Source organism: Tachyglossus aculeatus, chromosome 11 (genome assembly GCF_015852505.1).
Source record: "Tachyglossus aculeatus isolate mTacAcu1 chromosome 11, mTacAcu1.pri, whole genome shotgun sequence".
Classification (NCBI taxonomy): domain Eukaryota; kingdom Metazoa; phylum Chordata; class Mammalia; order Monotremata; family Tachyglossidae; genus Tachyglossus; species Tachyglossus aculeatus.
The window spans coordinates 34,054,214-34,071,217 of NC_052076.1; the positions used below are offsets into that span (position 1 = coordinate 34,054,214).

General features: G+C 50.8%; 1 protein-coding gene across 1 annotated transcript; it reads left to right on the forward strand.

The window, feature by feature from the left end:
* Window positions 1-526: 526 nt before the first annotated feature.
* Window positions 527-16,574, forward strand: PDZD3 (PDZ domain containing 3). The gene is made up of 11 exons (XM_038754184.1): window positions 527-542; window positions 878-905; window positions 3,718-3,791; window positions 4,103-4,314; window positions 4,440-4,629; window positions 7,063-7,199; window positions 13,763-13,967; window positions 14,160-14,356; window positions 14,479-14,700; window positions 15,626-15,826; window positions 15,958-16,574. The coding sequence occupies exons 1-11, from the start codon at window positions 527-529 to the stop codon at window positions 15,985-15,987; spliced, it is 1,512 nt and encodes a 503-aa protein (XP_038610112.1). The 3' UTR covers window positions 15,988-16,574.
* Window positions 16,575-17,004: the final 430 nt, after the last annotated feature.

Consider the following 17,004-nt stretch of genomic DNA (forward strand, 5'->3'; position numbering starts at 1 on the left):
CTGTTACAGTGTACTCTCCTAAGGGCTTAGTTCCGTGCTCCGCACACAGTAAGTGCTCCGTGAATGCAATTGACTGACTGACTGACTGACTTCAGCCACCCCGACTTCCCCGCCAACCGCACGGTTGGCTCTGTTCCTGGTGTCCCCACAGACCCAATTCCAGGGCATCCAGCTGGAGGCCCGGTCCGCCACTTCCAGCTCTGCCCCTGTCCCGAGCGCCTTGGAAGAAGTTGAGCAGGGAAGAGGCTCACCCCTTCCCTCCCAACCACGGGACGGGGGCGGCCAGCCGAGCAGGGGCCGTGACCCCGCACGTGGTCAGGGCTGGAGGGGGTGGCGGGAAGACAGGGAAGGGATCCAGGATTCCCTAGGGCCAGACACCTGCCCAGTAACCATTGCCCTGGACTGCGTCAGTGCCGTCTTGAAGGAGGCGGAGACGGTGGAGGTTGGGTTTGGGGGGGGGGTGGGGTCAGCTGCTTGTGCTGAACCTTGCCCCTTCTCCGGGGCCGCTGGAGTCCAAGGCTCGACCATGGAAGCGGCAGCAGGTAGAAGGTGCAGGGTGGGACCCCCGGAGAGGGAGCCCCGGGAGGAGGGGGCCCCTGGGAGCCACTGTCTGTGTGTGGGGTGAGGGGGCGGAGGAGCCTGTCTGCCTGGGAAGGGAGGATCAGCTCCTGCTGAACCTGAGCCCAGACAGGGCCTGTAGACAGTGCAGTGGTGCCAAGGGAGGCATCTTGGGGAGAGGCAGGGAGGGGACACTTGGGTTCTCATTTCTGCGGGGTTGGTAGCCTAGCTGCCCGCCAGCCCCACACCTGCCCTTCGCCCCGGCCTGTGGCGCGGGAGTAGCCTGGCATCCCCCTCACCTGCTCTTTCTGCCCCACAGGTGTCCGAGATACCGCTGGGTTGACCCCGTGAGTGCCCCACTGGACGCAGGATCGATGGGGGGCGGGGGTGGAGGGACCCGACTTTAAGGGGATGGTGGGGGACGAAGGGAGGGCATGTCCTGGGCATCTAGAGGCCTAGGACGTCCTGGGTCAGAGCAAAGAAAGAAGCGGCGTGGCTCAGTGGAAAGAGCCCGGGCTTTAGAGTCAGAGGTCATGGGTTCAAATCCCCACTTTGGGCAAGTCAACTTCTCTATGCCTCTGTTACCCCATCTGTAAAGTGGGGATTAAGACTGTGAGCCCGCCGTGGGACAACCTGATCACCTTGTAACCTCCTCAGCGCTTAGAAGAGTGCTTTGCATGTAGTAAGCGCTTAATAAATGCCATTATTATTATTATCTAACCGGTGAAGAGTAGTAATCAATCAGTCAGTGATATTTATTGAGTGCTTATTGTGTACAACAATAGAGTGGGTGAGAGTGGCATCTCGAAGAGATTGAGATGCAGAGACAGACTCTAAAATAAATTACAGGTAGATTCTAAGGATCTGAACCTAAGTGTGGCAGGGGTGGGAATGGGGCGGGCACCAAAATGCTTGGCAGGGACGGACCCAAGCACGTAGGTGAGGCAGAAGGGAGGAAGAATAAGGGGAGGAGAAGAAAGATTAGTCCAGGAAGGCTTCCTGGTGGAGATTGGAATCGACCTCAAGAGAGACGAGCAGACAGGTTAGAGAGTAAATTTGTGCCAGAAGAGCAAAGAGGGTGGACTGGGTTGTAGTGGGAGGGGAGTGAGGATGGGTAGAGAGCCAATCATTCATTCATTCAATCGTATTTACTGAGCACTTACTGTGTGCAGAGCACTGGACTAAGCGCTTGGGAAGTACAAGTCGGCAGCATATAGAGACGGTCCCTACCCAACAGTGGGCTCACAGTCTAGAAGGGGGAGACAGACGACAAAACAAAGCATATGAACAAAATAAAATAAATAGAATAGTAAATATGTACAAGTAAAATAAATAGAGTAATAAATCTGTACAAACATATCTACAGGCGGTGTGGGCAGGGGAAGGAGGTAGGGCGGGGGGATGGGGAGGAGGAGAGGAAAAAGGGGGCTGAGTCTGGAAAGACTCAGTCAGTCAATCATTTATCGAGCACTTACTGTGTGCAGAGCACTGTACTAAGCGCTTGGGAGAATACAAGATAACAGACACATTTCCCACCCACAAAGAGCAGGGAGTCTAGGGGGGAAACAGATATTAATATAAATAAATACAATTACAGAAAAATACATAAGTGTGTTGTGGGGCTGGGAGGAGGGGTGATGAATAAAGGGAGCCAGTCAGGGCAACAAAGAAGGGAGGGGGAGAAAAGGAAAGGAGGGCTTAGTCAAGGAAGGCCTCTTGGAGGAGATGGGCCTTCATTCATTCATTCAGTCGTATTTATTGAGCGCTTACTGTGTGCAGAGCACTGTACTAAGCGCTTGGGAAGTACAAGTTGGCAATATGTAGAGGCGGTCCCTACCCAGCAAGGCTTTGAAGCTGGGGAGAGTGATTGTTGGTCAGATATGAAGTGCTTAGTAACGCTTAGATATTAAGCGCTTAGTACAGTGCTCTGCACACAGTAAGTGCTCAATAAATACGAGTGATTGATTGATATGAAGAGGAAGGGCATTCCAGGCCAAAGGCAGGATATAGTTACGTGACCCCCCCCCCGAGCGGCCTGGAATGCCCTCCCTCCGCACATCCGCCAAGCTAGCTCTCTTCCTCCCTTCAAGGCCCTACTGAGAGCTCACCTCCTCCGGGAGGCCTTCCCAGACTGAGCCTCCTCCTCGCCCTCTCCATCTCCCCCCGCCTTACCTCCTTCCCCTCCCCACAGCACCTGTATATATGTGTATATGTATGTATTTATTACTCTATTTTATTTGTACGTATTTATTCTATTTATTTTATTTTGTTAATATGTTTGGTTTTGTTCTCTGTCTCCCCCTGCTAGACTGTGAGCCCACTGTTGGGTAGGGACCGTCTCTATATGTTGCCGACTTGGACTTCCCAAGGGCTTAGTCCAGTGCTCTGCACACAGTAAGCGCTCAATAAATAGAGAAGCAGCGTGGCTCAGTGGAAAGAGCACGGGCTTTGGAGTCGGAGGTCATGGGTTCGTATCCCGACTCTGCCACATGTCTGCTGTGTGACCTTGGGCAAGTCACTTAACTTCTCTGAGCCTCAGTTACCTCGTCTGTAAAATGGGGATTAAGACTGTGAGCCCCACGTGGGACAACCTGATCACTTTGTATCCCCCCAAGCGCTTAGAACAGTGCTTTGCACATAGTAAGCGCTTAACAAATACCAACATTATTATTATTATTATTATAATAAATACGATTGAATGAATGGATAAATATGGGCAGGAGGTCAGCAGCGAGATAGACGAGATCGAGATACAGTGAGAAGGTTAGCACTTGAGGAGTGAAACGTGAGAGCTGGGTTGGAGTAGGAGAGTAGCGAGGTGAGGTGCTAGAAGGGGGCAAAGTGATTGAGTGCTTTAGAGAGGAGAGCGTAGTAGTAAGAATATTTATTATAAGCACTTCCTATGTGTGAAGCACTGTGCTCAGAGCTGGAAAGAGTACACAGGTGAAAAGTACGTAAGATCTCTCACCCTCAAAGAAAGGAAGACGAATAAAGGGGAAGGGACTTGGGACACTTTTTGGCAACGTGGAGGTGACAGTTTTGCCACCCACTCTGTCCTGGAGAGAAGCCGATAGAGGGAGGCGGAAAGGACCCAGGATCCTTCCCCCGGGACAGGCATGCTGCCTCGGGTTAGGTGCCACGCCTCTCGCCTCTTCCTAGAAAGTTCGAATTTGACCCGAAGCTCGGGGTAGACAACCCTGCCCTCTCGTTGGCCGAGGACCACGACCACCTAGGTAATCCCCCCACCCTCACCCTTTCTCCCTGGCGGCCACCTCATCTACCCGGTGACCACCCCCTCTCTCTGGCATCCATCAGGGTGGGAGGAGCCGGGTGGCAAAATCAAAACCCCTGCTCACTCAGCAGTTCCGCACACACTAGGGTCTCCGTCCGTCACCCACGTGGAGCTTGCGGTTTAAGAGATGCCACCAGGGACCCTGTATCTTGGGGTGATATCCTCCTCTTCCCCCCTGGGTGCTCTGCTGCCCACACCCTTCAACTCCCCTCCTCCAGAGCTGACCCTCCTTCCCTCCCTCCCTCCCAGCAGACGCCTGGGGCCCAGAGCGGCCTCGGTTTTGCCTGCTGAGCAGGGACGAGGGCGGGAGTTTCGGCTTCCACCTGAGGAAGGAGGCGGACAGAGCTGGGTACGTCGTGCGCTGCGTGGAGACGGGCTCCTCTGCCCAGTGCCAGGGTCTGCAGGATGGTGACCGGATCCTGGGGGTCAACATGGACAGCGTGGAGCATGAAACCTTCCAGGAGGTGAGGCCCGGTGGAGTGAATGGGGCGTCGAGGAGCAGACAGGTGGGTGCCCGGGTGCGGGAGAAGGCCCTGATGGCAACCCGGCCCCGCTGAGCCCCCCCCATCCCCACCACTTTCCCGGGCAGGTGGTGCGGCGGATCAGGGCGAGCGGCTCGCGGGTGCTCCTGACGGTTCTGGCCGGGCACGTGGAGGCCGTGGCTCGTGCCCTGCGAGGGGACAATGCCCTCCTCTGCCCCCAGCTCGGCGCCGACGTCCGTCCCCGACTGTGCCACGTAGTCAAAGATGAGGGCGGGTTTGGCTTCAGCGTCTCCTCCGGTGAGCGGGCCGGCGCCTGTGAGCTTTCCCTTTGGTCACCCTCCGGCCCACCCCCAGCCTAGGGCTAGTCCATTCATTCGATCTTATTTATTAAGTGCTTACTGTGTGCAGAGCACTCCACTAAGCACTTGGGAAAGTACAATGCATCAATACAGAGTGACAATCCCTGCCCACGACGAGCTCACGGTCTAGAGGTGGGGAGACAGACAGCAATACAAATAGACATCAATATAAATAAAATGACAGATATGTACATAAGTGCTGGGGGGCTGGGAGACGGGGGAACAGAGAGCAAAGGGAGCAAGTCAGGGTGATGCAGAAGGGAGTGGGAGATGAGGAAAAGTGGGGTTGAGTCTGGGAAGGCCTGTTGGAGGACATAGGGTCATGGGTTCAAATCCCAGCTCCGCCGCTTGTCAGCCGTGTGACTTTGGGCAAGTCACTTAACTTCTCTGGGCCTCAGTTTCCTTATCTGTAAAATGGGGATTAAGATTGTGAGCCCCACATGGGACAACCTGATCACTTTGTATCCTCCCCAGCGCTTAGAACAGTGCTTTGCACATAGTAAGCGCTTAACAAATACCAAAATTATTATTATTATTATTCATTCATTCAATTGTATTTATTCAGCGCTTACTGTGTGCAGAGCACTGTAGTGAGCGCTTGGGAAGTACAATATTCGGCAACTGATAGAGACAATCCCTTCCCAACAACGGGCTTGCAGTCTAGAAAGGGGAGACAGACAACAAAACAAAACAATCAATCGTATTTATTGAGCGCTTACTGTGTGCAGAGCACTGTACTAAGCGCTAAAAGCGCTAAAAGCGCTAAGCGGTTAAATATGACGTCCGATTAGGTTGTAAGGATGGAATAACAATTTGTATTGAACACAAACATTTTTCATAATTATGTTGCCTGCAGGGGTTATCACCTGCCCTAATTTGATCTGATTAAGGTAGAATGCAACTGTCCTCATTTCACACAGAGTGGAGAGATGCCAGGTTTCACCCTGGAGAGGAAGAGGACCAGAATATATGCGAGGTTTTACTAATCAGGCAAAAACCCCTCACTCTCGGCTTCAAGGCTCTCCATCACCTCGCCCCCTCCTACCTCACCTCCCTTCTTTCCTTCTCCAGCCCAGCCCGCACCCCCCACTACTCTGCTGCTAACCTCCTCACTGTGCCTCATTCTTGCCTGTCCAGCCATCGACCCCCCGCCAACATCCTCCCCCTGGCCTGGAATGCCCTCCCTCCCCACATCCATGTCTACCTGTATATATGTATACCTGTATATATGTATATATGTTTGTACACATTTGTTACTCTATTTATTTATTTATTTATTTTACTTGTACATATCCCTTTTATACTGTGAGCCCACTGTTGGGTAGGGACTGTCTCTATGTGTTGCCAATTTGTATTTCCCAAGCGCTTAGTACAGTGCTCTGCACATAGTAAGCGCTCAATAAATACGATTGATGATGATAGTAAGCGCTTAATAAATGCCATTATTATTATTATTATTCTTATTTGAGGAGGGAGGGCACTCCAGGCCAGAGGCAGGATGCGGGCCAGCGGTCGGTGGGGAGACAGGCAAGGTGGAGGCCCAGTGAGAAGGTTAGCGGCACCAATCAATCAATCAATCAATCGTATTTATTGAGCGCTTACTGTGTGCAGAGCACTGGACTAAACGCTTGGGAAGTCCAAGCTGGCAACGTAGAGAGACAGTCCCTACCCAACAGTGGGCTCACAGTCTAGAAGAGGAACCAGAGGAACAAGAGTGTGCCGGCTGGGATGGAGAAGGAGAGAAGAGACCTTACCTCCTTCCCTTCCCCACAGCACCTGTATATATGTATATATGTTTGCACATATTTATTACTCTATTTATTTATTTATTTATTTTACTTGTACATATCTATCCTATTTATTTGATTTTGTTAGTATGTTTGGTTTTGTTCTCTGTCTCCCCCTTTTAGACTGTGAGCCCACTGTTGGGTAGGGACTGTCTCTAGATGTTGCCAATTTGTACTTCCCAAGCGCTTAGTACAGTGCTCTGCACATAGTAAGTGCTCAATAAATACGATTGATGATACGATTGATGAAGAGAGGCAAGGTAGGAGGGGGCGAGGTGATGGAGAGCCGCAGAGCTAGGGCTAGTTCTGCTCCCGGTTGGCTCAAGCCAGACTGGAGATAATAATAATAATAATGGGATTTATTAAGCGCTTACTATGTGCCAAGCACCGTTCTAAGCGCTGGGGAGGTTACAAGGTAATCAGGTTGTCCCACAGGGGGCTCACAGTCTTCATCCCCATTTTACGGATGAGGGAACTGAGGGTCAGAGAAGTGAAGTGACTTGCCCAAGGTCACCCAGCAGACATGTGGCGGAGCCGGGATGCGAAGCCATGAGCGAGATGGACGGCGTCCTCTCTTTCCGCAGGGGAGCGGGGGAATTTCTGGCTGCTGGTGACCGGCGGGGGCTCAGCGGAACGGGCCGGAGTGCCCCACGGGGCTCGCCTCCTGGAAGTGAACGGGGTCGACGTGAGGAACATCACCGGTAGCCAGCTCAACCGGAAGGTATGGGGCAGCCTGCCTCGTCGCTCCCTGCAGCCTCTCCCCATTTCCCTCTTTTTTTTTTTTTGGTGTTTAATCAATCAATCAATCAATCAATCAATCAGTCGTATTTATTGAGCGCTTACTGTGTGCAGAGCACTGGGAAGTCCAAGTCGGCAACATGTAGAGACGGTCCCTACCCAACAACAGGTTCACAGGCTAGAAGGGGGAGACAGACAACAGAACAAAACATATTAACAGAAGAAAATAAATAGAATAAATACGTACAAGTAAAATAAATAAATACGATTCATTCAGTCGTATCTATTGAGCGCTTACTGTGTGCTCTGGTAAGGAGGTAAGATGGGGGGATGGCGAGGGGGGGCGAGGGGGAGAGGAAGGAAGGGGCTCAGTCTGGGAAGGCCTCCTGGAGGAGGTGAGCTCTGGAAGTGGGGAGACAGTCAATCAATCAATCAATCAATCGTATTTATTGAGCGCTTACTGTGTGCTCTGGTAAGGAGGTAAGATGGGGGGATGGCGAGGGGGGCGAGGGGGAGAGGAAGGAAGGGGCTCAGTCTGGGAAGGCCTCCTGGAGGAGGTGAGCTCTAGAAGTGGGGAGACAATCAATCAATCAATCGTATTTATTGAGCGCTTACTGTGTGCAGAGCACTGGACTAAGCGCTTGGGAAGTCCAAGTTGGCAACATATAGAGACGGTCCCTACCCAACAGTGGGCTCACAGTCTAGAAGGGGGAGACAGAGAACAAAACAAAACAGATTAACAAAAGAAAATAAATAGAATAAATACGTACAAGTAAAATAAATAAAATAAATAAATAAATACGATTCATTCAATCGTATTTATTGAGCGCTTACTGTGTGCTCTGGTAAGGAGGTAAGATGGGGGGATGGAGAGGGGGGCGAGGGGGAGAGGAAGGAAGGGGCTCAGTCTGGGATGGCATCCTGGAGGAGGTGAGCTCTAGAAGTGGGGAGACAATCAATCAATCAATCAATCAATCAATCAATCGTATTTATTGAGCACTTACTGTGTGCAGAGCACTGGACTAAGCGCTTGGGAAGTCCAAGTTGGCAACATATAGAGACGGTCCCTACCCAACAGTGGGCTCACAGTCTAGAAGGGGGAAACAGAGGACAAAACAAAACAGATTAACAAAAGAAAATAAATAGAATAGATATGTACAAGTAAAATAAATAAATAAATAGAGTAAATGTGCTAAGCACTGAAGCAGAATGGCCCTAGTGGATAGAGCATGGGCCCCAGAGTCAGAAGGACCTGGTTTCTGACCCCAGTTCCGCCATATGTCCGCCATGTAACCTTGCGCAGCTCACTTCACTTCTCTGTGCCTCAGTTACCTCATCTGTAAAATGGGGAATAATAATAATAAAGTGATGGCATTTATTAAGCGCTTACTATGTGCAAAGCACCGTTTTAAGCGCTGGGGAGTTTACAAGGTGATCAGGTTGTCCCATGGTGGGGCTCCCAGTCTTCATCCCCATTTTACAGATGAGGGAACTGTGTTGCCAACTTGTACTTCCCAAGCGCTTAGTACAGTGCTCTGCACACAGTAAGCGCTCAATAAATACGATTGAATGAATGAATGAATGCAAAGCACTGTTCTAAGTGACTTGCCCCAGACTGAGCCCCCCCTCCCCCTCCCCATCCTCCCCTTACCTCCTTCCCCTCCCCACAGCACCTGTATATGTGTTTGTACGTATTTATTGCTCTATTTTATTTGTACATATTTATTCTATTTATTTTATTTTGTCAATATGTTTTGTTTTGTTCTCTGTCTTCCCCTTCTAGACTGTGAGCCCGCTGTTGGGTAGGGACCATCTCTATATGTTGCCAACTTGGACTTCCCAAGTGCTTAGTACAGTGCTCTGCACACAGTAAGCGCTCAATAAATACGATTGATGATGATGATAGTAAGCACTCAATAAATACGATTGAATGAATGAATGAATGAATGAAGTGACTTGCCCAAAGTCACACAGCTGGCAATTGGCAGAGCCGGGATTTGAACCCCTGACCTTGGACTGCAAAGCCCGGGCTCTTTCCACTGAGCCACATTGTCTGCTATGTAACCTTGCGCAGGTCACTTCACTTCTCTGTGCCTCAGTTACCTCATCTGTAAAATGGGGAATAAGAGTGTGAGCCCCATGTGGGAGAGGGACTGTGTCCAACCTGATTAACATGTATCGACCCCAGTGTTTAGGACAGTGCTTGGCACATAGTAAGTGCTTAAGAAATTAATAATAATAATAAGAGCACGGGCTTTGGAGTCAGAGGTCATGGGTTCAAATCCCGGCTCTGCCACTTGTCAGCTGTGTGACTGTGGGCAAGTCACTTGACTTCTCTGGGCCTCAGTTCCCTCATCTGTAAAATGGGGAATAATAATAATAATAATAATAATGGCATTTATTAAGTGCTTACTATGTGCAAAGCACTGTTCTAAGCGCTGGGGAGTTTACAAGGTGATCAGGTTGTCCCACTGGGGGCTCACAGTCTCCATCCCCATTTTCCAGATGAGGGAACTGAGGCCCAGAGAAGTGAAGTGACTTGCCCAAAGTCACACAGCTGACAATTGGCGGAGCCGGGATTTGAACCCATGACCTCTGACTCCAAAGCCCGGGCTCTTTCCACTGAGCCATGTTGCTTCTCTGAATAAGAGTGTGAGCCCCATGTGGGAGAGGGACCATGGCCAACCTGACTAATATGTATTGACCCTAGTGCTTAGGACAGTGTTTGGCACATAGTAAGTGCTTAACAAGTTAATATAATAATAATCAATCAATCAATCGTATTTATTGAGCGCTTACTGTGTGCAGAGCACTGTACTAAGCGCTTGGGAAGTCCAAGTTGGCAACATACAGAGACAGTCCCTACCCAACAGTGGGCTCACAGTCTAAAAGATTATTATTAATAATATAATATTATATTATAATTAATAATAATAATAATAATAATAATAATTGTACTAAGCGCTGGGGTCGATACAAGCTAATCAGGTTGCACACAGTCCGTGTCCACAAGGGCCTCAAATCTTAATCCCCATCTTACAGATGAAGGAGCTGAGGCACAGAGAAGTTAAGTGGCAGACAACTGGCGGAACTGGGAGTAGAACCCAGGTCCTTCTGACTTTGATTCACTCATTCAATCGTATTTATTGAGCGCTTCCTGTGTGCAGAGCACTGTACTAAGCGCTTGGGAAGTCCAAGTTGGCAACATCTAGAGACGGTCCCTACCCAACAACGGGCTCACAGTCTAGAAGGGGGGAGACAGACGACAAAACAAAACATGGAGACAGGTGTCATCATCATCATCATCATCAATCGTATTTATTGAGCGCTTACTGTGTGCAGAGCACTGTACTAAGCGCTTGGGAAGTCCAAGTTGGCAACATATAGAGACAGTCCCTACCCAACAGTGGGCTCACAGTCTAAAATCGTCAGAACAAATAGAATTAAAGCTACACGCACATCATGAACAAAATAAATAGTAAATATGTACAAGTAAAATAGAGTAATAAAGCTGTACAAATATATATATATATATATATATATATATATATATATATATATATATATATATATATATATACAGGTGCCGTGGGGAGGGGAAGGAGGTAGGGTGGGGGAGAGGAAAGAGGGGGCTCAGTCTGGGAAGGCCTCCTGAAGGAGGTGAGCTCTCAGTAGGGCTTCGAAGGGAGGAAGAGAGCTAGCTTGGCGGATATGGCTTAGTGGAAAGAGCATGGGCTTTGGAGTCAGAAGTCACGGGTTCAAATCCCGGCTCCACCAACTGTCAGCTGTGTGACTTTGGGCAAGTCACTTCACTTCTGGATGAAGACTGTGAGCCCCCCGTGGGGCAGCCTGATCACCTTGTAACCTCCCCAGCGCTTAGAACGGTGCTTTGCACCTAGTAAGCGCTTAACAAATACCACCATTTGTTGAGAAGCAGCTGTGGCTTAGTGGAAAAGATCATGGGCTTTGGAGTCAGAGGTCACGGGTTCGAATCCCACCTCCGCCACTTAGCTGTGTGACTTTGGGCAAGTCACTTCACTTCTCTGGGCCTCAGTTCCCTCATCTGCAAAATGGGGACGAAGGCTGTGAGTCCCATGTGGGACAACCTGATAACCTTGTATCTTCCCCAGCGCTTCGAACGGTGCTTTGCACATAGTAAGCGCTTGACAAATGCCATCATTATTGTTATTATCATTAATTAAAGTGTGGAGGGAGGGCATTCCAGCCAGGGGAAGGATGTGGGCCGTGAGTCGATGGTGGGACAGGCGAGAAAGAGGTACAGTGAGGAGGTTAGCGGCGGCAGAGGAGCGGAGGGTGCGGGCTGGGCTGGGGATGGAGAGAAGGGAGGGGGCGAAGGGATGGAGAGGCCTGCGGTCTCCCCACTATCAATCAATCAATCAATCATATTTATTGAGCGCTTACTATGTGCAGAGCACTGTACTAAGCGCTTGGGAAGTACAAATTGGCATCACATAGAGACAGTCCCTACCCAACAGTGGGCTCACAGTCTAAAAGGGGGAGACAGAGAACAGAACCAAACATACCAACAAAATAAAATAAGTAGGATAGAAATGTACAAGTAAAATAAATAAATAAATAAATAAATAGAGTAATAAATATGTACAACCATAGACTAGTACATGTACAATATGTAATATGTAATATGTTGTAATATGTACAACACTAGACTACACTGCTTTTCCCGAAGCCATCCCTGGATGGCTTGGATGCTTCCCCCATCCCAGTCCCGGGGTCGTCCTTCAGTCTTTGCAGGGAATAAGATCCTGCAGCCTCAGGCACTTCCTCCTTCTTCCCCCTGTCTCCCTGCTGTAAAGTTCTTGCTGTTGTCTAACCTCCATCTTCCCTGCTGCAACTTCAGCCTAAAGCTTCGTTTCCCCCACCCCGCCCCGCACCGGCACATCCCCAGAGACTCTCAGCCGCCTTCCCGGGAGCAGAGCAATCCTCCTGGGAATGCGGTCATGCCCCAGCTCCACCCCACACGTGGCCCTCTGGGCCCTGAAATTCAGGGTTTGGCCATCCAAAGCAGCATGGCCTAGTGGATAATAATAATAATAATAATGTTGGTATTTGTTAAGCGCTTACTATGTGCAAAGCACTGTTCTAAGCACTGGGATAATGGATAGAGCACAGGCCCGGGAGTTGGAAGGTCGTGGGTTCTATTCCCGGTTCTGCCACTTTCATTCATTCATCCAATCGTATTTATTAAGCGCTTACTGTGTGCAGAGCACTGTACTAAGCGCTTGGGAAGTCGGCAACATATAGAGACGGTCCCTACCTGACAACGGGCTCCCAGTCTAGAAGGGGGAGACTGACAACAAAACAAAACATGTAGACAGGTATCAAAATCGTCAGAACAAATATTAATTTCTGCATGAATCAACGTGAAAGTGGGACATAATATCTCTGAATAATAGATTATATTTCTGCCGTGTGACCTTGAGCAAGTCACTTCACTTCTTTGGGCCTCATTTACTTCATCTGTAAAATGGAGATTGAGACTGTAATCCGGACAAGGGACTGTGTCCAGCTTCATTCATTCATTCAATCGTATTTATTGAGCGCTTACTGTGTGCAGAGCACTGTACTAAGCCCTTGGGAAGTACAAATTGGCAACATATAGAGAAGCAGCGTGGCTCAGTGGAAAGAGCACGGGCTTTGGAGTCAGAGGTCATGGGTTTGAATCCCGGCTCTGCCGCTTGTCAGCTGTGGGGCCTTGGGCAAGCCACTTAACTTCTCTGTGCCTCAGTTACCTCATCTGTAAAATGGGATTAAGACTGTGAGCCCCACGTGGGACAACCTGATCACCTTGTATCCCCCAGCGCTTAGAACAGTGCTTTGCACACAGTAAGCGCTTAATAAATGCTATTATTATTATTATTATTATTATATAGAGACAGTCCCTACCCAACAGTGGGCTCACAGTCTAGAAGGGGGAGACAGAGAACAAAACAAAACATATTAACAAAATAAAATAAATATCCCCCCCATCTTACCTCCTTCCCTTCCCCACAGCACCTGTATATATGTATATATGTTTGTACATGTTTTTTTTACTCTATTTATTTATTTATTTATTTTATTTGTACATATCTATTCTATTTATTTTATTTTGTTAGTATGTTTGGTTTTGTTCTCTGTCTCCCCCTTTTAGACTGTGAGCCCACTGTTGGGTAGGGACTGTCTCTATATGTTGCCAATTTGTACTTCCCAAGCGCTTAGTACAGTGCTCTGCACATAGTAAGCGCTCAATAAATACGATTGATGATGATGATGATGATAAAATAAATAGAATAAATATGTACAAAGAAAATAGAGTAATAAATACATACAAACACATATATACATATATCCAGGTGCTGTGGGGAGGGGAAGGAGGTAAGGCGGGGGGGATGGGGTGGGAGAGGAGGGGGCTCAGTCTGGGAAGGCCTCCCGGATTGATTTGCTTGTTTCCACTCCAGCGCTTAGTACAGTGCCTGGCACTTAGTAAGCGCTTAACAAAAGCATTATTATTATTACTTTCCACAGCTGCAACAGAGCAGGGAGAGGGTGACACTTCTGGTGGTGGATCCGGACGTGGAGGAGCGCTGCCATCAGCTGGGCCTGCCCCTGGCCGCCCCCCTGGCCGAAGGCTGGGCCCTGCCCGCCCGGCCACGCCGGCTGCATCTGGAGAAGGGGCCGCAGGGGTTTGGCTTCCTGCTGCGGGAAGAGAAGGGTCCCAGTGGCCAGTTTGGTGAGTCGGTGGCCTCCCTCGGCCCAGCTGGAGCTCATACTGCCCACCTTTACCCGACCCCCGTCCTCTGGTGTGTGTGAGTGGGTGACCGCTCTGGTCAGCCCCTCTGGGCTGAGGCCTGGGTGTCCCTGTGGGCCTGCCAAGCCCGGGACGGGGGAATGACCGGGGTCTCCCCCATCCCGCCCGCTCCAGGGCAGTTCCTCTGGGAGGTGGATCCGGGTTTGCCGGCCGACCGGGCCGGGATGCTGGCCGGGGACCGGCTGGTAGCCGTGGCCGGGGAGAGCCTGGAAGGACTGGGCCATGAGGAGGCGGTGGCCAGGATCAGGGCCTGCGGGTCCCACCTCTCCCTTGTCGTCGTGGACCCTGACGCCGACCGGTTCTACAGCACGGTACTGGACCCGGGCGGGTGGGGGCTGGAGGGCCGGGGGTCTTGACGGCCAGTGGTTTGGGTGGCCTGGACCCCTGCTTTCCCTCCTCCCCGGGATCTGACCTCTGTCTCCTCTCCGTTCAGGTCCGCCTGTCGCCTCTGCTCTTTGTGGCATCTACCACCCCCCGGGCAGATGCCCCAGCGCTGCCCCCAGACTCTCACTCCCCATCCCCATCCCCTCCCTCGCCCCCGGCCCCCCGGCCCCCTCACGACCCCCGACTCTGCCTCCTCTACCGCGCTCTGGGCGGCAGCTACGGTTTCCGGCTCAGCTGGGTGGCCGAAGAGCCTGACCTCTTCGTCTCCCAGGTGATGGTTCTTGGATCCATCCGTGATCTTGGAACTACTGATCTTAGAATAACAGTCATTGCGGTATTTCATTCGATCATCTTCATCCATTCAGTCGTACTTATTGAGCGCTCACTGTGTTTTGTTGAGAATTTTCCGCGTGCCAAGCACCGTATTAAACACTGGTGTAGGTACGAGATAATCAGGTTACACACGGCCGTATGGTCTAGGAGGGAGAAAAGGTGTTGAGTCCTCATTTTACAGCCGAGGAAACTGAGGCCCAGAGAAGTGAAATGACTTGTCCGAGGTTACAAAGCAGACAAGTGGTGGAGCAGGGATTAGAACCCAGGTCCTCTGAGTCCCAGGCCCGTGCTCTTTCCAATGGGCTGCACTGATCTTTTATAATAATAATAATGACTTTGTTTTATGGTTCTTGTTTGTCAAAAACTGTTCTAAGTACTGGGATAGGTACAAATTAATTAAAGTTGGACACAGTTCCTGTCATTCAATCATTCATTCAATCATATTCAATTGTATTTATTGAGCACTTACTATGTGCAGAGCACTGTACTAAGCTCTTGGGAGAGTACAATACAACAATAAAAAGACACATTCCCTACCCGCAATGAGCTTACGGTCCAGACCTGGGCCTCCTCATTGAGGTTCGCAGCCTTAAGTAGGGAGGGAGAACGGGTATTGAATCCCCAGTTTTGCAGTTGAAGAAACTGAGGCACAGAGAAGTCACTTGCCCAAGGACACATAGCAAGCAATTGGCAGATTTGTGGCATTTGTCAAGTGCTTACCATGTGTCTACAAGCTGGGGCAGTTACCTGACAACCCCGCAGTCTAAGAGGGAGAGAGATGATCTATCCTTTCCGGGCTGCCTTGTGATCCACATGGGATCTGCCCCCACCCGCCCCCTCACTCCGGCCCCCCATCCCTCCAGGTGACCCCCGGGGGGCCGGCAGCTCGAGCCGGGCTGCGGGCCGGCGATGTGGTGCTGGAGGTGAACGGGCACCCAATGGGCACGGAGACCGGCCCGGAAGGGCTGAAGGAGCTGTTGAAGGCCGAGCCTCCCCTCCGCCTGTTGCTGGCCGCCCGGACCGGGCAGGGAGGGCAGGGCCGGGGCCCGCAGGAGCCGGAGAAGGTGAGTTGGGGTTGGGGGTCGGGGGGGCATCTTCATCAATCGTATAACCCTCTGGATAGGGGATGGGCAGAACTGGGGAGAGGGGAGGGTGGGCCTAACCCAATTTGGCCTCCTTTTCCCTGTCACTTCAGGTCTGGCCTCTCGCCTCGGAGCTGCTGTAGGGGACAGCGTCCAACGCCGCCTCGCCACGTGCCCCGGGCCGGGGCAGCCTGAGGGGTCCCTCCCAGTCCCTTCCCAGGCTCCGAGGCCGACTGCTCCACCACCCCTGGGGTAGCAGGGCACCAGAGCCCCTCGGGCCCTCGTCCCCAACCGGGGCGACGAGGACGGAGGAGGTTGGGGCCGTGATAGTGTCTCGGGCATGTGACTCTCAATGGCGGAGAGAGACGGAGGACCCCTCCTTGTCCCTTGACCCCCGAAGTCGATTCCATTGGCCTGCGGAGAGATGGAGCGTCCCGTGGGAATGGAGGATCGGACACCCACTCGCCCAATCCCCGGAAGGAAAGGAACGGTGGGGGGCTTTCAGTCCAATATGATGTATGAATGGGACAGATGGTATTTGTTACCCTGGGGTGCTTGGGGATTTACGGTGGAGTTCTGGGGGCCCCTGGCCCACTGTACAGTCTGATCTGATTGAAATGTCCAACCCCCTCCTTGCCACCTGACTGCCACGTGTGTATTCAATCAATCGTATTTATTGAGCGCTTACTGTGTGCAGAGCACTGGACTAAGCGCTTGGGAAGTCCAAGTTGGCAACATCTAGAGGCGGTCCCTACCCAACAGTGGGCTCAGTCTAAAAGGGGGAGACAGAGAACAAAACCAAACATACTAACAAAATAAAATAAATAGAATAGATATGTACAAGTAAAATAAATAAATAAATAAATAAATAGAGTAATAAAGATGTGCAAACATATATACATATATACATATATATTCCTCCATATGTACAAACATATGTACATATATATTCCTCCAGAGGGGACGAAGGGGACAAGAAGGATGATGCCAATGACCCCAAGACTTGGGGTCCCGGGCCTTTCCTGAGCGACCTTTCCCTCCCAGTTGTTTGCCCTGGAGGAGTGGTGGGCAGAGCAGGAATGGGTCTCAGGGAGTGGGAGAATTTCCAGGTGTCCTTTCCCCTCCAACACACCCACGGAGGAATGAGTATTCTGGGTGAT